At 44.1% G+C, this 22,480-nt stretch overlaps 1 protein-coding gene across 1 annotated transcript in view; it reads right to left on the bottom strand.

Annotated features, from left to right (window-relative positions):
- Window positions 1–22,480, bottom strand: part of gucy2f (guanylate cyclase 2F, retinal) — a 70,903-nt gene that overhangs the window by 12,018 nt on the left and 36,405 nt on the right. The window contains exons 8-16 of the mRNA XM_073044284.1: window positions 17,770–17,850; window positions 17,127–17,303; window positions 16,616–16,772; window positions 11,799–11,948; window positions 9,747–9,895; window positions 6,336–6,499; window positions 4,874–5,066; window positions 2,177–2,351; window positions 720–818 (exon numbers count right to left, since the gene is read on the bottom strand). Coding sequence (XP_072900385.1) covers window positions 720–818; window positions 2,177–2,351; window positions 4,874–5,066; window positions 6,336–6,499; window positions 9,747–9,895; window positions 11,799–11,948; window positions 16,616–16,772; window positions 17,127–17,303; window positions 17,770–17,850 — 1,345 coding nt within the window. The remainder of the gene's footprint in view (window positions 1–719; window positions 819–2,176; window positions 2,352–4,873; window positions 5,067–6,335; window positions 6,500–9,746; window positions 9,896–11,798; window positions 11,949–16,615; window positions 16,773–17,126; window positions 17,304–17,769; window positions 17,851–22,480) is intronic.

The raw sequence follows: 22,480 nt of genomic DNA, 5'->3' as shown, positions 1-22,480 counted from the left end.
CGCCACGTACCAATGTTCCACAATCATTGTTGTTATGCATTAGCAATAATTTCCAGCCTATAAATGGTTCTCACTCTCTGTTAGTGGTCTCCACTCTCCACCCAAGGACAGTTTAAAAGACACTTAGATTGATAATAGATGTAAGGAAAATGGAGGCTTATGGGCTGTGTATGAGGGGGTTAGACTGATCGTGGGGTAGGTGTATATTGGTCAGGCTAATCTTATGGCTGAAGAGCCTGTAACATGCTGTACGGTTCTGTGGTCTATGTTGGATATCCTACGTCTATGTTTTATGGTCTATGGTCTTCGGCACCGGTTCCCAACCTTTTTTTATGCCATGGACCCCTACCTCTGGATAGCAGGTTGAGAACCATTGGTCTATGTTCAAAAGCAACTGCACAGATACTCAAAAGAAATGTTTTGCAGGGTAGTTTCATCAAAGCTTGGCTCAAGTCCAATGGAATAAATGACTATATCTCTAATTAGAACATACAGCTTGCCGTAAGATGGATACACAATGCTGTGTGACCCTTTAACCTATTTCAAGATCAATTGACCCTTCACTCCCACACAGCCCTTCATAATTCTAGGATTCTAGGAAAGTACAGGTAGGGGAAGGGTGAAGAAGATATTCACATCGAAGTGCTGCCCGTCCCTCGTTTCTGACCCTCGGATTGTTTTGGGAGGATAAGTTATTAATCCAACTTAGCGATACTCACGCAAGCTGGTGGATTCCATCCGTGAAGCGGTGTTAATGGTGTCGCCAAAGAGGCAGTACCTGGGCATAGTCAGCCCCACAACGCCTGCCACACACGGCCCTGTAAAGGGGGGGAGAGGGTGAAAGCTTCCATCAAAGCTCGACACTGGGCTGGTCACCCTGAGTAACCATTACATCATTTCAACATGGAGTGTGGTGCCATGGCAACAATCTTTTACTCAATGTCAGCAAAACAGAAGGGCACGTCATTGACGTTAGGAAGGTGTGAAGTGCAGTTATTCTTGTTTATAGAGGGTTGAGAGCTTCATGTCCTGGGTATGAGCTTCACCAATAGCCTCTCCTGGTCCAACCATGTTGATATTATGGCTGAGAAAGCTCACCAGAACCTCTTCTTCCTCAGGAGGCTGAAGAAACTCAGCACGACCCCATTGACAGAAAGCATCCTATCTGGATGCACCATGGCTTGTATGGCAACTTTTCTATCCAAGACTGCAACAACTGCAGAGAGTTGTGAACACGACTCAGTACAACATGAAAACCAGCCTCCCCTCCATGGACTCTGTCTATACTTCTTGCTGCTTCAGTAAAGCAGCAAGCATAAAGAAAGACCACTCCCCCTGGATATTCTCTGTTCTCTGCTCTCCCATTGAGCAGAAGATAGAAACTCCCAAAAGCATGTACGACCAGGCTCAAGGGCAGCTTCTGTGTCACTGCCTCTATCCCTCAGATGAGTAAGGATCTCATGGAAATCTGCTTGAATCTGACAGATCTGGGTAGATTGGCTGTGGAGAGGATGTTTCCATTAGTAGGAGAGTCTTAGATCTGAGGGCACAGCCTCAGACTGAAGGGACATCACTTTAGAAGATGATTTGGTGAATCTGAGGAATTCATTGCCACAGATGGTTGTAGAAGCCAAGTCATTGGTTGCATTTAAGGCAGTGGTTGATAGGTTCTTGATTGGTAAGGGGGTTGAGATTATGGGAGAAGGCAGGAGAATGGGGTAAATCAACCATGATTGAATGGGAGAGCAGACTCAATGGGCTAAATAGCCCAGTTCTTATTTATTTGATTAGATACAATGTGTTTGCCCCTAATGGTTCTTTGAGCTGCACTGGCCAGCAAGCCCCAAATTAACCCCAGCTTAATCATGGGACAATTTACAATGATCAATTAACCTACCAACCAGTATGTCTTTGAACTGTGGGAGGAAACCCACATGGTCATTTGAGCATGCACAAATTCCATACAGACAGTGGCAGGAATAGAACCCATTTTGTTGGTACTGTAAAGTGTTGTGCTAACAACACCATTACTACACCATGCTCCTATATTTTATGGTCTTATGGTTTTAGACCACCTATCATCGAAAAGACAGAGAGAAAGTTGACATTAATACTAAGTTCCAAGGTATGGCAACATAGAACATTTACAGAGTGACACCTGCACCAAGCACTTCACCTGAATGCATCCCAATTCTGATCTTGATAGGGACCTCGGGCATATGCCTCATCTTGAAAGACCCCACAGAGCTGAGGAGGTGCAGGGACATGTTGGCGATCTCTGCGGCGTGTTTGTTGCCATTTCTCTTCGGGAGCCCTGACGCCACCATGTAAGCATCACCGATGGTTTCGACCTGAAATAACCAATAAAAACGGCTCCAATGCCACGTTTGAGTTTGATGACTGCCGTTGGCCAAATCAACGATGATGACAAAATCGGCATATAGGAGGGAGATTGAAAATCTGGTTGAGCAGCGCCACAACAAAAATATCTCACTTATTGTCAGCAATATTATCAACTACAGGAGGAACAATCCAGAGGTCCATAATCCAGTCTTCATTAGAGGATCAGAGATGCAGAGGGTCAGTATCTTTAAATTCCTTAGTATTAATATATCAGAGGGACTGTTCTGGGACCCACATGTAAATGCATCACAAAAAGGGCACAACAGCACGTCCACTTCCTTAGAAGTTTTGCGTAGATTCAGCATATCTCCTAAAACTTCGAGAAACTTCTATGGATACACAGTGGAGAGTATCCTAACTGGTAGCATCACGGCCTGATGTGGAAACACCAATCCCCAGGAATGAAAAAGTCTGCAGAAAGTGATGGATGCAGCCCGGTCCATCACAGGTAAAACCCTCCCCACCCACGAGAAAGCAGCATCCATCATCAAGGACCCCCACCATCCAGGCCATGTTCCCTTCCTGCTAATACCATCAGGGAGGAGGCACAGGAGTTGTAGGTCCCACACCACCAGGTTCAGGAACAGTTCATAACCTATAACCATCAGGCTCATGAACTGGCATGATTAACTTCACTCACTTCAACACTAAACTGACTCAATAACCTACAGACTCACTTTGAAGTTCAAAGTTCAATATACATTTATTATCTACATATGCTTAGAATGCCCAACCTTGAGATTCATCTCTTTACAGGCAGTCACAAAACAAAGAAACCCAATAGAGCCCATTAAAATAAAGAAGATCGTCAAACACCCAACGTGCAGAAAAAAAACAAATCTTGAAAACAATAAACAGTAATCACAAACAAGAGAAAATCTGCAGATGCTAGAAATCCAAGCAACACACACAAAATGCTGGAGGGACTCAGCAGGCCAGGCAGCATCTATGAGTGCAGTCAACGTTTCAGGCCGGGACCCTTCAGCAGGACTGGAGAGAAAAAGATGAATAATGGTTTTAAAAGGTGGGGGGGAGGGGAGGGAAAAACACAAGGTGATAGGTGAAATCTCTTCGTGATTTTATAAGTGACCTGGATGAAGAAGTGGACGGATGGATTAGTAAATTTGCTGATGACACAAAGTTTGGGTGTGTTGTAGATAGTGTGGAGGGTTGTGAGAGGTTACAGCAGGACATCGATAGGATGCAAAACTGGGCTGAGAAGTGGCAGATGGAGTTCAACCCAGACAAGTGTGAAGTGGTTCATTTTGATAGGTCAAATATGATGGCAGAATATTGCATTAATGGCAAGACTCTTGGCAGTGTGGAGGATCAGAGGAATCTTGGGGTCCAAGTCCATAGGACACTTAAAGCAGCTGCGCAGGTTGACTGTGTGGTAAAGAAGGCATATGGTGTATTGGCCTTCATCAATCATGGGTTTGAATTTAAGAGTCGAGAGATAATGTTACAGCTATACAGGATCCTGGTCAGACCCCACTTGGAGTATTGTGCTCACCGATCAGCTTATTACAGGAAGGACGTGTGGAAACTATAGAAAGGATTCAGAGGAGATTTACAAGGATGTTGCCTGGATTGGGGAGCATGCTTTATGAAAATAGGTTGAGTGAATTTGGCCTTTTCTCCTTGGAGCGATGGAGGTGACCTGATAGAGGTGTATAAGATGATGAGAGGCATTGATCGTGTGGATAGTCAGAGGCTTTTTCCCAGGGCTGAAATGGCTAACATGAGAGGGCACAGTTTTAAGGTGCTTTGAAGTAGGTACAGAGGAGATAACAGGGGTAAGTTTTTTACTCAGAGAGTGGTGAGTGTGCGGAATGGGCTGCCAGCAACGGTGGTGGAGGCGGAAATGATAGGGTCTTTTAAGAGAATCCTGGATAGGTACATGGAGCTTAGAAAAGTAGAGGGCTATGGGTAATTTCTAAAGTAAGTGCATGTTCGGCACATTGTGGGCTGAAGGGCCTGTATTGTGTTGTAGGTTTTTCTATGTTTCTATGTATTTCTTTTTTTCATGTAAATGCCTGCACGAAAATGAATCTCAATGTAGGATATGGAAACATAGCTATATATAAGCTTTGATAATAAATTTTACTTTGACTGTGACCTTGAGACTTCAGTGATGGCTGTGTTACTGTACCGCCGTCCTGGAAGCTAGAATCTGGAGCAGGAGAGCAGTCTTCTTGTGTGTATATCATGATGTATTGTGACTTTATCCAGGCTTTTAGCATATTTGTGACAACTTCCAGTTAAGTCTGACCCTGATTGATCTTTGGACCACAAGGAATGAAGGGTTGATGGATCAGGTGGAAGAGGGAATAATGATTAGATTGTCCATGGACTTATTGCATTGTGAAGATAGGTGCTGTGACCCCATAACGGCTCCTGTTTCTCCTCAGTGATGGGGTTATCTGCATGTCAGCCTCTCACTATCTCGGTGCTCCCAGAAATTCCTTACCTTGTAAACATCATGATTGCCTAAAACAGCATCGAACAAAGTGTAGAGATCATTTAAGAGGTCGATGACCTCGATGGGCTCACTCATTGCCGATATCGTGGTGAAACCAACAATGTCACTAAAGTAGATGGTCACCTCATCAAAATACTCGGGCTCCACGTTGCCGCCTGTTTTCAGTGCTTCTGCAACAGATCTAAGTAAAAACACAAGAGAGAGATCTTAAGGATTAAATACTAACAACTGAAGATTAGCTCTATTTGTCGCATGTACATCAATTGAAACATACAGTGAAATGCATAATTCACGTCGACAAACAACAGAGTCCGAGGATGTACTGGGGGCAGCTCACAAGTATCACCGTGCCTCTTGGGCCAACACATCAAGCCCACAACTTACTAACGCTAATCTGTATGCCTTTGGAATGTGGGAGGAAACCAGATCACCCGGAGGAAACCTATGTGATCTTCAGTCGCTCCTGTACCTAATAAAGTGGCCACTGAGTGTATGTTCATGGTCTTCTGCTGCTGTAGTCCGTCCACTTCAAAGTTCAACGTATGTGTGCTCAGTGCTGTTGTTCTGCACGCCACTGTTATAATACATGGTTATTTGAGTTACTGTTGCTTTCCTGTCAGCTGAACCAGTCTGGCCGTTCTCTACTGAAGCATATTTGCCCACTGAACTGCCTCTCACTGGATGTTTATTGTTTTTGTACTAGTCTCTGTACACTCTAGAAACCATTGTATGTGAAAATCCCAGGGGATCAGCAGTTTCTGAGACACTCAATCCACCCTGTCTGGCACCAACAATCATTCCGCTGTCAAAGTCACTTAGATCCCATTTTTTCCCCATTCTGATGTTTGGTCTGAACAACAACTGAGCCTCTTGACCACGTCTGCATGCTTTTGTGCATTGAGTTGCTGCCACATGATTGGCTGATTAGATATCTGCATTAACGAGCAGGGGTACAGGTGTATCACAACAAAGCGGCCACTTAGTGTATAGGATGGACACACGTAATGCGCCCCCCCCCCCCCAGGTAATCCGACCTAAAATCTGGAGGGCATAGGTTTAACGTGAGAGGGAAAAGACTTAAAGGGGACTTCAGGGGCAATTCCTTCACACAGTGGATGGTGTGTATATGAACCCAGTTATCAGAGGAAGTGGTTGAAGTAGGCACAGTAACAACATTCAAAAGATATTACAAATGACTTATGGATAGCAGGGGTTTAAAGGGATGTAGTAAAAAATGCAGGCAAATGGGACTAGCCTGGTGGGCAGCATGGCTGGCATGGGCAAGTTGGGCTGAATGGCCTGTTTCTATGCTGTATGATTGTACGACAGCTGGAAAAAATTGATTGACCTTGCCTGGTCACTATAAGTGAACTTTATGGACCCACCTCCTGTATTGTGAGGGTGAACGAGATGCCTCGCTTTCAGCTACAGACTGGCAGACTTTACTCACGGGGGCAGCATTTGCGAGAGGAGCCTCTCTGTTTTCTGCTTCTCAACTTCCAGCTCTTCCGTTCGCTCTCGAATAAGATCCTCCAGGTTACTGGAGTACTGCTCCAACATTCTCAACATGGAGTCAATGATGTTGGTCTTCTTCCCTTTGTTTATGATTTTGAACTGGTGAGAGAGGGTGAAAATCCATCAGACTAGTCCCTCAAACAAGGATTAGAAAGAGCTTGCACAACATCTTGATTATACCACACTTGGACTGTTTTGTTCAGTTCTGGTCACCTCATTATAGGAAGTATGTGGAAGCTTTACAGAGATTTACCAGGTTGCTGCCTGGATTAGACAGTATGTTTTATGAGGAAGGGTTGAGCAAGCTAGGGCTTCTTTTTGGAGTGATGAAGGATGAGAGGCGACTTGATGAGGTTTATTTATTTATTGAGTTACAGAGTGGAATAGGCTCTTTCGGCCACACCACTCAGCAACCCCCAATTTAATCCTAGCCTAATCGCAGGACAATTTACAACAACCTATGAGCCTACCAACCGGTAGGTCTTTGGACCGTGGGAGGAAACCGGAGCACCTGAAGGAAACCCATGGGGTCACAGGGAAAACAAACAAATTCTTTAGAGGCAGCGGCAGGAAAAGTTGTATCAGATGATGAGGCATAGATAGAGTGGACAGCCAGAGACTTTTTTCAAAAATGGCTAATACGAGAGGGCGTAATTAAACGTGATTGGATGAAGGTATGGGGGGATGTCAGAGGCCCGTCAGCAAACAATGTCTGTGGTGACCATGATATCAGCTTAAACTGCAGATCTAGAATGAGCTGCTGGATGAAGTGTTCAGGGGTGTGGGGGGGGGGGTACAATTGCAAGATTTAAGAGGCATTTTATGTACGTGAAGGGGATGGGCTTGGGGGGCTATGGGTAAATGGGACTAGCAGTGAGCATGAATGTGGTCAGCATGGAACCACTGGGCCAAAAGGCCTGTTTCTGTTCTGTTGCTCTATGACTCAATGATTTTCCATTTCAGGCCAAGACCCTGCATCAAGACATTGGAGGAACCCGTTTGCCCAAGCAAGAAGGTGATAATTCAAGGTCACTGATGTGAAGTAATGGCAAGCAGGCTTACAGAGGAGATGAGAGTAAATCCCTTAACCATCAGGCTCCTGAACCAACGTGGATAACTTCATTCACCTCAACACTGAACTGAGCACTGAATCTATGGATTCAACTTTAAGGACTCTACTACTCATGTTCTTGGTATTAGTTATCTCTCTATCTATCTATCTATTTACAGTATTTGATACTTTTGTATTTGCACAGTTTGTCTTCTGGGGTGTGTTTTGCTGTTGTTGTTTGTGTTGCTCTGCCAAGCATTGTGGGCATGCCATGTTAGCCCCTGAATGTGTGGCAACACTTGCGGGCTGCCCCCACCCCCAGCAAATCCTTGGGCATGTTGGTTGTTAACATAAATGATGCATTTCATTGTATGTTTTGATAAATAAGTCTGAATCTGAAAGATCTGGTTAAACTTGAAAGTGTGCGGAGAAAATTTACGAGGTTGTTGCCAAGAGTAGAGGGCCTGAGTTACAGAGAGAGGTTGGCCGGGCTGGGTCTTCACTTCTTGGAATGTAGGAACTTTATTGAGATGCTTAGAAGTATGAAGGGTGGATGTTAACATCCTAGGCAGGAGAGTCGACTGTTATGGGGCATAGATTTAGGGTGAGACTGAAAAGATTTAAAAAGGAGCTGAGAGGCAGCTTTTTGACACCAAAGGAGGTGAGTCTATGAACAAGCTGCCCGAGGAAGTGGTTGAGGCAGGTACAATAGTATCATGTAAGAAGCTCTTGGATAGGTACATGGGGGGGGGGGGCAATGGCTTAGAGCAGGGGATCCCAACCTGGGGTCCACATACCCCTTGCTCAATGGTATTGGTCCATGGCAGAAAAACAAAGTTTGGAAACCCTGGCTTAGAGAGGGATATGGGCTGACTGCAAGAAATTGGAACAAGCTGGTGACCGCTTTGGTCAGCATGCACTGGTTGCTCTATAACTGTATGATTCTAGCTCCATTAGAGCTGAAACTATGGAGTGAGATTATCTCTTTCCAACATCGAGAAAATGGGCCAAATGGTCTACCCTACCATAAATCTCCAAGAATCAATGGACCATTTTCTGATCACTCAAACCATGGATTGGATATTCCACACACCTCACAAAATTCAAACTCCCACTGTAAAACTCAAGCTGTGAACTGATGCTATTTTGCTCCAGGACCTTCTCAAGCTCTCCAAACTCATGCCCTTCTGACACGGAGGCCATAGTGCCATATACTCAAAGTCCATGTTCAAAGTAAATCTATGATCAAATACGTCAAACTATAAATATAAAATAGACATCCGTTAGTCTCGTGAGACCATGGATTTGAAAGGTTTGGAAGGTTTCCAGGGCACAGGCCTGGGCAAGGTTGCCTCCCCTCTCCACCAATGTTGTCCAAAGGAAGGGCACTAGGGTCAATACAGCTTGGCACCGGTGTCGTCACAGAGCAATGTGTGGTTAAGTGCCTTGCTCAAGGACACAACACGCTGCCTCAGCTGAGGCTCAAACTAGCAACCTTCAGATCACTAGACCAATGCCTTAACCACTTGGCCACGCGCCAACACATGTCAAACTATATGTCATCATATACTTACAGGAATTTTCCTGTAAGAATTCACAATAGAAGAAAGAAATACAATAGAATCAAGGAAAAACTACACACAGGGACTGACAAACAACAATGCAGAAAACATGTTGTGAGAACATAAACGAGCATCAACATGCTTTCTGAAAGCACACACCACCAGGCTCCAGAAAATCTACTCTGCTGCAATGCTTCCCCAATGGACTTCTGACCTCACAATTTCTCTTGTTATGACCTCACACCCTATTGTCTACTTGCTCTGCACTTTCACTGTAACTGTAACTCTTTATTCTGCATTCTGTTAGTGTTTTCTCTTGTTCTACCTCAATGCACAGTGGAATGAATTGATCTGTATGAACACTTTCACTGCATCAAAGCTCAAAGTTCGAAGTAAATTTATTATCAAAGTACGTCTATGTTACCATATACAACCTTGGGATTCATTTTCTTGCAGACATTCACAGTAAAACAATGAAATACAATAGAAACAAAGAAAAACTGCACACTGGGGTTTCTTCCTCCTGTGGTCAATAACCAGCTCTTTGATTTTGCTGATGTCGACTGGCATTTTTGTTCTGGCACCATTCAACCAAATTTTTGTCTTCCCCCTATATGCCGATTTGTCACCGTGGTACGTCGGGATACATGTGACAACAATAAACCAATTCCAGTTCCAATTCACAGTCCTAATTCCAAAAAAACGATTCCGATCGCAGGTGCCAACTACTCACTCGATCAAAGATCTCGTTGAAGGTAGGCCTCCGGTCTGGAAGCTCACTCCAGCACTGCTTCATCAGTTGGATACACTCCAAAGGCGCTTGATCTGGGGAGACTGTGGGCCGACACATCGGAGGTGGCTTCTTCACTTTCCTTATTATCTCTAAACAGAAAATAACCCATAAATATGATGAAGAAAAGGCAGAGATGTCTAGCTTTGCCAATGGAGACAGCACTAAACTTCAGAAGTTCCATGATAATTAAATCTTAGAGCCTTAAAACACAGAAACAGGCCCTCGAGCCTACCACACCTAAATAATTAATTTGATCATTTTCTATGTGCTATGTCATATGACATGGGTGATCATGTTCTTAGAAAATTATTCTGCAGAAGTGGTTTGCCATTACATTTCTTCTGGACAGTGTCTTTACAAGACGGGTGACCCGAGCCATTATCAATACTCTTCAGAGATTGTCTGTCTGGTGTCAGTGGTCGCATAACCAAGACTTGTGATCTGCACCGGCTGCTCATACGACCATCCACCACCTGCTCCCATGGCTTCATATGATCCTGATCAAGGGGCTAAGCAGGTGCCACACCTTGCCCAAGGGTAACCTGCAGGCTGGCAGGTGGAAGGAACGCCCTACACATCCAGTGGTTGAAATGTATCTCCACACCACCACCCAATATAATTATGAATTTGATTAAGTCGTAGAGCACTAAAGCACAGAAACAGACCTATCGACACTTCTAATCCATGCCCGTCGACCTGCCCAGGATATAGCCCCCCATACCCCTCCCATCCATGTACTTATCTAACCTTCCCTTAAATGCTGCAATTGAGCCTGCATCCATCACTGGCACTGACAGCTTGTTCCACACTCTCACCACCCTCTAATTGAAGAAGCTCACCCCCACCCCACCCCACCCCACCCCAGGTTTCCCTTAAATATTTATGATCTCTCATTCTAGTCTCATCCAACCTCAGTGGAAAAGCCTGCTTCCATTTATACTGTCTATACCCATCATAATGTTATATACATCATTCCCCTACGTTCCAGGGTAAAAACCTTTTCCTATAACACAGGTCCTCACGTCCCAGCATCTTGGATCGGTTGGATAAACTTGGGTTGTTTTTTCTGGAGTTTTGGTGACGGAGTGGACCCTCGGTCACCGCAACAAATTATGAGAGGCATGCTGTAGATAGGGTAGATAGTCAGAATCATCTGTCCAATGTAGAAATGTTGAACACTAGAGGACATGAGAGGGGCAAAGGTTAAAGGAAATGTGTGGGGCAGGATTTTCAGACAGAGGGTGACGGATGCCCAGAATGGGCTGCCAGGGACAGTGGTGGAAACAGAGTTGATAGTGGCATTTGAGAGGTTGTTTGATGCACAGCTTTCGGGGAATGGAGGGATATTGATCATCTGCAAGAAGGAAAGACTTAGTTTAATCTAGGATGCTGTTCAGCAAAGACTTTGTGGACCAAATGGCCTCTTGCTGTTAGACCATAAGACCAGAAGACATAGGAGCAGAATTGGGCCATTTATCCCATTGAGTCTTCTCCACCATTCCATCATGGCTGATTTATTATCCCTCTCACCCCCATTCTCCTGCCTTCTCCCCACAACCTTTGATGCCCTGACTAATCAAGATCCTATTAACCTCCACTGTAAATATATGCAATGGCATTGGCTCCACAGCAAAGTCTGTGCTCTGTTACACAGCCCCTAAGCTCAAGGACAACTTCTACTCTTCTGTTATAAGAACAATCCTCTGGTACAATAAGATGGACTCTTGACTTTATGATCTACCTCGCTATGGCCTTGCATCTTACTGTCTATCTGCACTGCACTTTCTCTATAACTATGACATTTTATTCTAGATTCAGTTATTGTTTCCCCTTGTGCTACCTCAAGACAATGATCTGTATAGATTTCATGCAAAACGGAAGTATTTTCACTATACGTCTGTACACGTGACAATAATAATTCAATTTACCAATTCCTTCTCTATGACTGATGAGCCACCTCCCACAGATGGAAGAACACAGTCCAGAACCAACCTTCAGGGCTGAGACCCAACATACAGTACGGAGACCCGCGGACCACGACTTCCTGCAGGATGATGGCGAAACTGTAAGTGTCTCCTTTTACTGTCGCCTTCCTGGATAACTCAGGGTCCCTCAGAAACTCAGGAGCTGTCCAGAACAAATCTAAGAAGAAACAATAGAGACGGGTTAGAATCTAGGACCAAAGGGCGCAGCCTCAGAGTTGACAGAAGTCCATTTAGGTCAGAGATGAGGAATAATTTCTTTCACCAGATGGCAGCGAATTTGTGGAATCCATTGCTACAGGCGGCTGTGGAGACCACATCATTGGATATATTTAAAGCTCAGTGTCAAAGGGTACAGGGCAAAAGCAGAAGAATGGGGTTGAGAAGAAAAAAAATCAGCCATGATCAAATGGTAGAGCAGACTCGATAGACTGAATTCTGTTCCTGTGTCTTGTGACTTACATCTTAGCCGGATGGTAGTGGTCTGTGAAATTCATTGTTATACATAATTGTAGTGACCAAGTCATTGAGTATATTTAATGGTTGATAGGTTCTAGGAAAAATAAATCAGCCATGATCAATTGAAGGAGCAGATTCAATGGGCAGAATGGTCTAATTCTGCTCCTATGTCTTATTGTCTATTTGTTTTTTTGATCTTGGTAGGATCTTACATTGTGAAAGCCAATCAGTACCTCCAGATCTAGACACCAACAGCATCTTGCATTTATATAAACACTAGAGATATGCAAATGCTGGAAATCTTCAATAAAGTTCACAACATGCTGGAGGAACTCAGCACGTCAGGCAGCATCTACGGATTTGCATTTCTATCGCACCCTTGATGTAGCAAAATATCCCAAGGTGCTCCACAAGAAATGAAGGGCATTAGTGCACTTGAATTCAAAAGAATAATCACAACGTAGATTAAAATAAATAGAATGTTTTGAAAATACTCAGCAAGTCATGCAGCATCCGTGGAGGAGAAAGAGAGCTAATAGTACAGGAGCCTAAAGACACCACACGCAACAATTCAGCAACAGCCTATTTCCTCTCCACTATCAGATTTCTGAACAATCCACAAATCAATGAACTCTACTTCATTATTCCTTCTTTTTATTATTATTATTTTATTATTATTTAACTTAATAATCTCTAAATAAATTATTATTTCTTCTGGTTTATCAGGGCACTGGTGAAACACAGTGATGACTTGCAGACAGCAAACAAAACTACTAACTACTCTACAGTACTTTGATAATGAATGTAGTTTGAACTTTCAAATTTGAAATTTTGTCTATATTTTATTATTTTGTAATTTATAGTTTTCTTTGCATAAGAATGAAGGGAGAGTTGATAGAGGTACAGCCTGCAAGAAAATGAATCTCAAGGATGTATATAGTAATACATACTTAGATAATAAATGAACTTTGAATTTTGAACTTCTGTTTGGCAACACCACCCTTTGACTGAAGACCCCCTCTCCAGTTCTCCTCGAACATTTCACCTTTCACCCTTAACCCACGACCAGTCTCATCCATCCTCAGTGGAAGAAGCTTGCTGCATTAACTCATAGTTTTGTATATGTATATACATCCTCGAGATTTGTCTTCTTGCAGGCAGCCACAAAACAAAGAAACACCATAGAACCAGTGGTGGATATGGATTTGATTGCAAGATTTAAGAGAAGTTCGGATAATTACATGGATGGGAGCTGTATGGAGAGCTATGGTCAATATGCGGGTTGATAGAATTAGGCAGAATAACAGACCAGGATTGTCTAGATGGGACAATTGTTTCTGTGCTGTAGTGCTCTGTGACTCTATGAGCCCTCAATCCTCCAACTCAGAGGAAAATGTGCTTCTAACTAAGGTCACAGGTATCATGTAAGCTACCATAACTGAGTCAAAGGCACCACTAGGGCAAGTGGTCAGACTGGCTTTACAAAGCATTTTAAGATAAATGAAGCATCTAGGGCAGCAGTCTGTGCACAGAGAACCTAACAGTGAAGAATTAATGTTGTGCATGCTCAAAATTTGAAGAAATACAGTTATCTCCTTCACTCCACTAGCATGCAGGTCACCCTTGGGCAAGGTGAGCATCTGCTTAGCATCCCCCCACCGCACCTCCCACCCCGATCAGGGTCACATGAACCCATGAGAGCAGGTGGTGGATGGTCGTATGAGCAGCTGGTGCATATCACAAGTCCTGGTTATGCGACCACTGACACCAGGCAGATAATCTCTGAAGAGTATTTATAATAGCTGCGATCACCAGTCTTGTAAAGACTGCCCAGAAGAAGGCAATGGCAAACCAATTCTGCAGAAAAAATTGCCAAGAACAATTATGTCATGGAAAGACATGGCACATAATGAACAAAGAGTTATCTTGGAGGCTTGTAGAGTGGGAGGGAAGTGTAGTGATAGGGAGGGGCAGGATTTGGAGAGATATGAAAGGAGGGTAGCCACCAACCTGATGGCATGAACGTCAACTTCACTAACTTCTTGTGATCTCTTCCCCCTCCCTCCTTTCTCTTATTTCATTACACATTCTGACTCCCCTGGCCCCTCTCTTCTCCTCACCTGCCAATCACCTCCTTTTGGTGCCCCTCCTCCTTCGCTTTCTCCCATGCTCCTTTTTCAGCCCTTTACCTCTTCCACCTATCACATCCAAGCAGCCCCCCAACACACGCATCTTCCCCCTCCTCCTCACCTGGTCTCACCTATCACCAGCCAGCTACCCCTCCACCCCATTATCTTATTCTGGCTTCTTCCCCCTTCCTTTCCAGTCCTGATGAAGAGTCTTGGTCCGTAATATTGACTCTTTATTCCTTTCCACAGATGCAGCCTGACCTGCTGAGTTCCTCCAGCTTTTTGTTTATGTTGCCTGCAGAATGTCTTGTGTTTGAAATAAGGGTCTTGCTAGACAGATAATTAATGTCAAAGTGCACAAGAGTGGAGGTGAATGGTACAAGTTAAATTCATAATCCAATTTGTGGCTTTGAAGTTTTGATTTGGGGATTGAATGTAGAGCATAGGACAAGAACAGAGCATTCAGCCCACAAAATCTCTGCCAAACATAACGCAGATTTAAATTAAATCTCCTCTGCCTGCACATGGTCCATATCCTTCCATTCCCTGAATATTCACTGGTCTATTCCAAACCCTCTTAAACACCACTACAGTACTCTAACAACAACACACACAAAATGCTGGTGGAACACAGCAGGCTAGGCAGCATCTATAGGGAGAAGCGCTGTCGACGTTTCGGGCCGAAAACCTTTGTCAGGACTAACCGAAAGGAAAGATAGTAAGAGATTTGAAAGTAGTGGGGGGAGGGGGAAATGCGAAATGAGAAGAGTAGACCGAAGGGGGTGAGATGAAGCTAAGAGCTGGAAAGGTGATTAGCGAAAGTGATACAGAGCTGGAGAAGGGAAAGGATCATGGGACGGGAGGCCTCAGGCCTCAGGAGAAAGAAAGGGGGGGGAGCACCAGCGGGAGATGGAGAACAGGCAAACAACTAAATATGTCAGGGATGGGGTAAGAAGGGGAGGAGGGGCATTAACGGAAGTTAGAGAAGTCAACGTTCATGCCATCAGGTTGGAGGCTACCCAGTCGGTATATAAGGTGTTGTTCCTCCAACCTGAGTCTGGATTCATTGTGACAATAGAGGAGGCCATGGATAGACATATCAGAATGGGAATGGGACGTGGAATTAAAATGTGTGGCCACTGGGAGATCCTGCTTTCTCTGGTACTCTATCTGTTTCTACCACTAACCCTGGTAGTCCATTCCAGACACCCATCACTCTGTGTGTAAAAAACTTGCCAGGAGACAGGGTGGGAAGAGGTATAGTCAAGATAACTGTGGGTATCGGTAGGTATACGTATAAAAGATGTCTGTCAACAGTTTGCCTCCAGAGATAGAGACAGAGAATTTGAGAAAGGGGAGGGAGGTGTCAGAGACGGCTCAAATGAATTTAAGGTCAGGGTGGAGGTTAGAGGCAAAGTAGATGAAATCGACAAGCTCAACATGGGTGCATGAAGCAGCCAAAGCAGTCATCAATGTAGCGGGGGAAGAGTTGGGGAGCATAACCATGGAAGGCTTCAGACATATACTGTTCTACATAGTCAATGAAGAGGCAGGCACAGCTCAGGCCCACGGCTGCGCCTCAAGTCTGGAGAAAACGGGAGAAGCTGAAGGAAAATACTTTGAGGGTGGGGACCCGTTTTGCCAGATGGAAGTGGGTGGTAGTGGAGGGTGATTGGTTGTTTCTTTTGTTGAAAAAGATGTACTAAGGACAATACAACTTCAATTCCATTGTGTCATCCATGACAACAGAGGTAGAAGCAAGCTGTTTTCAAAAAGCAAGGACAATCTTACGTTAGCCTTGTGCTTCTTTTATGTTGAATTCTCATACGTTTTGACCCTTTTGCACCACGTTTGAATGTCAGATTTCCTTTTGGCTGTGGCAGATTTCATTTTATTGGAACTGGGCTGATTGAATTTTTGGCCAACCTTATATTATTTTAAGGCAAATTATGTTCAGTGTGTACAAAAAGTGTTTTGCAGTGGGCAAAATGTATTTTTGCTGCACGTGGCTCTTGGAAAGGAGAACTAGTGTAACTCCCAATGAAATAACACTCTGCATCTGTGCTGCTGGAAAATGTTATTGATGTTTTTTGAGGTTTAAAGCAAATAAAATGATTACATAGAAGATGCTCTTAGATACCCATTAGGAGTATGTTTAGCTGGAAGTAGTGCTATGGGGTGTACAATCTACAAAATTAACAGCCAATAATAAGAACAGACAGAGTTGGACACCCCTTACCTTCTGGGGGTGGTGTCTCATGAGGAACTTTCTGTGTATCCAGCAGTTCGACATAGCCATAGTCCGCGACCTTCAGCACAAAGCGCCCATCTACCACACAGTTACGGGATTTCAGACGTCCATGGGGGAAGTCTCGGTGGTGAAGGTACTTCATGCCCTGCCGATTCAAGACAGTGAGAACGTGAGATCTCTCTCTCTTTCCATCCCCCTCGCTCTCACTTCCTCTCTCTACCCCGCTCTGTCTCCCTCTTCTCTCATCCCACACTCTCTCTCCCTTCTCTCTATTTCTCTCTCCCTCCCATCTCTCTCTCTTACGCGCGCGCGCACACACACACACACACACACACACACACACACACACACACACACACACACACACACACACACACACACACACACACACACACACACACACACACACACACACACACACACAATAGATGATAGATGATAGATCTGTCCCTTTCCTTCTCCCCTTCCCTGCCCCCAATGAGTGGACCCAATGCCTCACCTTGATTAGATCCAGAAGGAGGGAGGACTTGAACATCCAATCAAGCTTCACGTCTTCATTCCGTAGAAGGTCGTGCAGGCTGCCCCGGGAACAGTACTCAGTGGCGATGGCCAGCACTCCATTGTCACTCAGGAAGCCCAAGAAGGGGTTTACATTCTCATTCCGCAGGTCGCGCATCTTTGAAGCGGGAGGAAAACAACACACATTGGAAGTAAAGATTAAAGGTGAGCTTTATTTGTCACACGTACAGTGAAATGTGTCGTTTGTGTCAAATCAGATCAGCGAGAATTGCATTGGGCAGCCCACAAGAGTCAGCACACTTCCAGTGCCAACATAGCATGCCCACAAATTAATAACCCATCTTTGGGATGTGGGAGGAAAGGGGAGCACCCAGAGGAAATCCACTAGGTCATGCGGAGAACGTACAAGCTCCTTACAGTTGTGAGAATTGAAACCCGATCTTACGAAAGGCGCTGTAAAGCATTGTGCTAACCGTTACGAAACAAAGTGGCCAAAAAGAACAAGCCATTGCTTTAAGAAACAGACAACATAGAGTATAGACCATAAAACAGTGCAGAACAGGTACTGTCACTTTGTCTCCTGATATCGGTACATAACGCTGCTATTAGGGAGAAAGATTTACCTGTCTCAATATTTTGGTAGTAGATTTCTGCACCTCTTGGTTACATCTGGAGTCAAATTTCTTCAGCCAGACCCAGTCCCCCTGGTAGCAAAAGTTATCTCAGATTGAAATCAATTCTGGAACGACCACATTACATCTCAACAGATTTATAGTAACAGCATAAAGCAGAGTAATGACCTCAGTGCTAAGCAAATCTAACCAATGGGCAGTGATATAGACTCAGTAGTTAACCAATGGGAAGTTAATTAGATGTCACAAGATTGTGGCATATGCAGTCACAGTGGCCATTCCAGTTCCAATCAATGGTGAAATTTATCGTCCTGTCTTATCCCAGGGTGTGAGAGTAATGAATATCCTACCACCATCGATATTCAACGAGCTGTTTACTATTTACTGTTTACCTCTGCTGTGCACTTCATACATTTTGAATTATATTTTATGAACTTATGTATGGTAAAAATTTTATGATCCGTGTGTGATACATGTTATGTGGGTGCAGCATGATCCAGAGAAAACATTTAATTGGGTTGTATATACGTACAGTCAGATGCCAATAAACCTTAGTCTGAACTAGAAGTTAAACACTGAACACATCAAATGTCAGCGATCAATGTCCAACTCATCCAACCAATGTGCCAACATAACTCAATATCAAAGATATCTAGCTATCTTTAAAAGCAAGTCTTCTGCATTAGCCACTTCCGCAATAGGAAGAAAGTACTAGATGTCCACCCTGACTATGCCTCTCTTAATCTTATGCACTTCCATTAAGTTGCCACTCATTCTCTTTCACTCCAAAGAGAAAAACAATAGCTCGTTCAACCTTATATGACATACTTTCTAATCCAGGCAGCATCCTGATAAATCTCCTCTGCACCCTCTCTAAAACTTCCACATCCTTTCTGTAATGAGGCGACCAGAACTTAGAAAAAAGAAATGGAGGATTGTGGGCTACTAGGAGGAAAAGTTTAGATTATTCATGGTGAGGGTTGGGAAGGGTCACCACAATATCCTGGGCCAAAGGGTCAGTACTGGGCTGTACAGTAATATTTTCTATATTGTATGTTCAGTCCCTCTTCTACAAGAAAGACTCCATTAAACTTGAAAGAGTGCAGAGGAGATTTACGGAGATGTTGCTGAGACTCAAGAGACTAAGTTATGGGGTGAGGTTAAGCAGGCTAGGACATTCTTTATTGGAGAACAAGGCTGATCTTACAGAGATGGATAAAATCATTAGAAGTATCGATGGGGTAAAAGCGCACAGCCTTTACACCAGGATTGTGCAATCAAAAACTAGAGGTCATAGGTTTAAGGTGAGGGGGAGAGATTTAATAAGATCTTGAGGGGCAGCTTTTTTCTCCCTAGGGGAAAAGTCTTTGGCTGTCCACTCTATGCCTCTTATAATCTTGGACACCTCTATCAAATCAACTCTTATCCTCCTTCACTCTAAAGAGAAGAGTCCTAGATTGCTTAACCCATCCTCCTAAGAGATCCTCTTCAATCCAATTGGCATTCTGGTAACTTTCCTCTGTACCCTCTCTAAAGCTTCCACATCTTTCCTATAATGCGGCCATTTGGACTGACGGGCCTGCTTTTGTGCTGTATGATACTGGTAGTTTGATTGTTGAGTCAAGTATGATGCTTCCTAAGGGGTTATTCCCTTGATGGAGAATAGCTGTGTGTGACTTGGTTTACAGTGTGGAGGCTGATGCACAGGTAGTGAGCAGACAGATCAGGGCCAGGGTTTAGTGGCATGGAATGCAAGACAACGGGGGACCCTTCACTGCTATTGTGATGTGTCATCATCTTCCACCAGCTCCACCGCTGGTTTGCTGTTTGTCCGGAACTTCCCCCTTGACCTTTCCGCCACCAGTAGCCCTACCAGGAGCAAAGCAACAGAGGGCATCGCTCTCGGGATCTCAGGAACTCACAAGCTTCTCCACCACAACAAGGAGATGATCCTCAGAGAAGACTGATTCCGTGACTCTATGATTCTATGGGAAGCAAGTTCAGTCTCAACAGGAAACACATCCAATCAATATGTGACAATTGTAGACTGAATGGAAGCCAACATAAACTCAACAAAAAACACACCTGACCAGTAGCAACGCTAAACTCCATCGTAAAAAGTGACAGTCTAATAAAGGAACAGCAAGCATAGACTCAATGTCAAATGCATCCAACCAATGAGAAGAAGTCATGGATCCAATGTTAAATGTATCCAAACAACCAGGAGAAATCTTACAGATGTCATGTTAGACAAATCTGACCAATGACAACAGAGGCACAATGCTCAAAGCATTCAAGTTTGGAGGTTAGTGATGCATCAACAGTTTTGAAACATAGAAAACCTACAGCACAATACAGGCCCTTCAGCCCACAATGCTGTGCTGAACATATCCTTACCTAGGCTTACCCATAGCCCTCTATTTTTCTAAGCTCCGTGTACCTATCCAGGAGTCTCTTAAAAGACCCTATTGTATCCACCTCCACCCCACCATCGCCACCGACAGTCCATTCCACTCACTCACCACTCTCTGCGTAAAAAACTTACCCCTGACATCTCCTCTGTACCTACTTCCAAGCACCTGAAAACTGTGCCCTCTTGTGTTAGCTATTTCAGCCCTGGGAAAAAGCCTCTGACTATCCACACGATCAATGCCTCTCATCATCTTATACACCTCTATCAGGTCACCTCTCATCCTTCTTCGCTCCAAGGAGGAAAGGCTGAGTTCACTCAACCTATTCTCATAAGGCATGCTCCCCAATCCAGGCAACACCGTGTTGAGGTAGAACTGGAGCTACAAATAGGCCATGCCGATTTTCATTCCTGAGGGACATCGTTGAATGATTATTAATGAAAACATCTCATTAATTCATTTAATTAATTAATCAATCATCATCGTCGTTATGCGCCATGTCATATGACATAGGCGATCATGGTCTCATGACCATGAATTGTTCTAGGCAATTTTTTTTGCAGAAGTAGTTTGCCATTGCCTCTTCTGGGCAGTGTCTTTACAAAATGGGTGACCCCAGCCATTATCAATACTCTTCAGCGATTGTCTGCCTGCTGTCAATGGTCACATAACTAGGACTTGTTATATGCACCAGCTGCTCATACGACCATCCACCACCTGCTCCCATGGTTTCATGTGACCCTGATGGAGGGCTAAGCAGGTGCTACACCTTGCCCAACGGTAAACTGCAGGCTCGCGGAGGGAAAGAGCGCTTTATACCTCCTTTGGAAGAGACGTATCTCTGCCCGCCACCCGAAATCAATCATTAATATACTCAATTTAAATTAATTAACTAGCACATTTCTGCAGATGTGCTATGGAGAGCATTCTGACTGGTTCCATCATCACATGATATGGAGGCACCAATGCACAGGATCAAAAAAGCTGCGCACTTGGCCAGCTCCGTCACAGGCACAGTCCTCCCCACTATCAAGAACATCTTCAAAAGGTGGTGCCTCCGAGGTGGCATTCATCATTAAGGACCCTTTCCATCCACTACTTGCCCTCATTGATAGGTGTATAAGATGATGGAGGGCATTGATCATGTGGATAGCCAGAGGCTTTTTCCCAGGGTTGTAATGGCTAACACGAGGGAGCACAGTTTTAAGGTGCTTGGAAATAGGTACAGAGGGGATGTCAGGGGTAAGTTTTTCACACAGAGAGTGGTGGGTGCGTGGAATACACTGCTGGCGGTGGTGGTGGAAGCGGATACAATAGGGTCTTTTAAGGAACTCTTAGAAAGCTCTTACATGGAGCTTAGAAAAATATAGGGATGTGTGCAAGAGAAATTCTAGGCAGTTTCTAGAGTAGGTTACATGGTCAGCACAACATTGTGAGCCGAAGGGCCTGTAATGTGCTGTAAGTTTCTATGTTCTATGTTGTTCTCGTCAGGGAGGAGGAACAGGGAAGAGAATGTCTGCGTTGGTGGAGTCTTTGATTACACTGGGAGCTTTACCAAAGCAGCAAGGAGTGTAGGCAGAGTGTAAGGATGGGAGGCTGGTTTCTGTGATGCGCTGAGCTGCGTCCACGGCTTTCTACAGTACTTTTGCAGTCTCGGCCAGAGAAGTTGCTGTACCAAACCAAGATGCAGTGGGATAGGATGCTTTCTATGGTGCATCAATAAATTTTGATGAGGGTTGGTGTATCTAAGTAACAATAAACCAGTTCTAATTCCCTCCATTCACTGCCTGTACTTTAAGGATCAACTTTGTTCGCCATATCCACTTACATGTTTATTTATTTATTTTAATATACAACGTGGAACCGGACCTTCCTGTCCACCCAGCTACTCAGCAATCTAACACTAGCCTAATCACAGGACAATTTACATTGACCAAGTAACCTACTAACTGGTACATCTTTAGACTGTGGGAGGAAACTGGAGCACCTGGAGGAAACCCACATGCACACAGGAAGAACGTACAAACTTTCTTACAGAGGATGCCGGTATTGAACTCTGAACTCCGACGCCCCAAGGGGTAATAGCATTGTGCTAAGCCCCACACTACCTTGGCACCCTATATTTCTATATTCCTGTACTAGGAATTTGCAATGGTGTGTTGTTGTGATATACAACAAAATAACAACAACATTCAACAATTAAACAGAATAAAGAATTATACCGTATATAAATAAAGTTAGAAGTATCGATATGGGATAAGATGGGCATAAATACCAGTACGTGTTTACAA

The sequence above is a fragment of the Hemitrygon akajei genome, chromosome 4, assembly GCF_048418815.1.
Source record: "Hemitrygon akajei chromosome 4, sHemAka1.3, whole genome shotgun sequence".
NCBI lineage: Eukaryota > Metazoa > Chordata > Chondrichthyes > Myliobatiformes > Dasyatidae > Hemitrygon > Hemitrygon akajei.
Note: the sequence above shows the minus strand (reverse complement) of the source record. Positions and strands in the feature narration are given on the sequence as shown.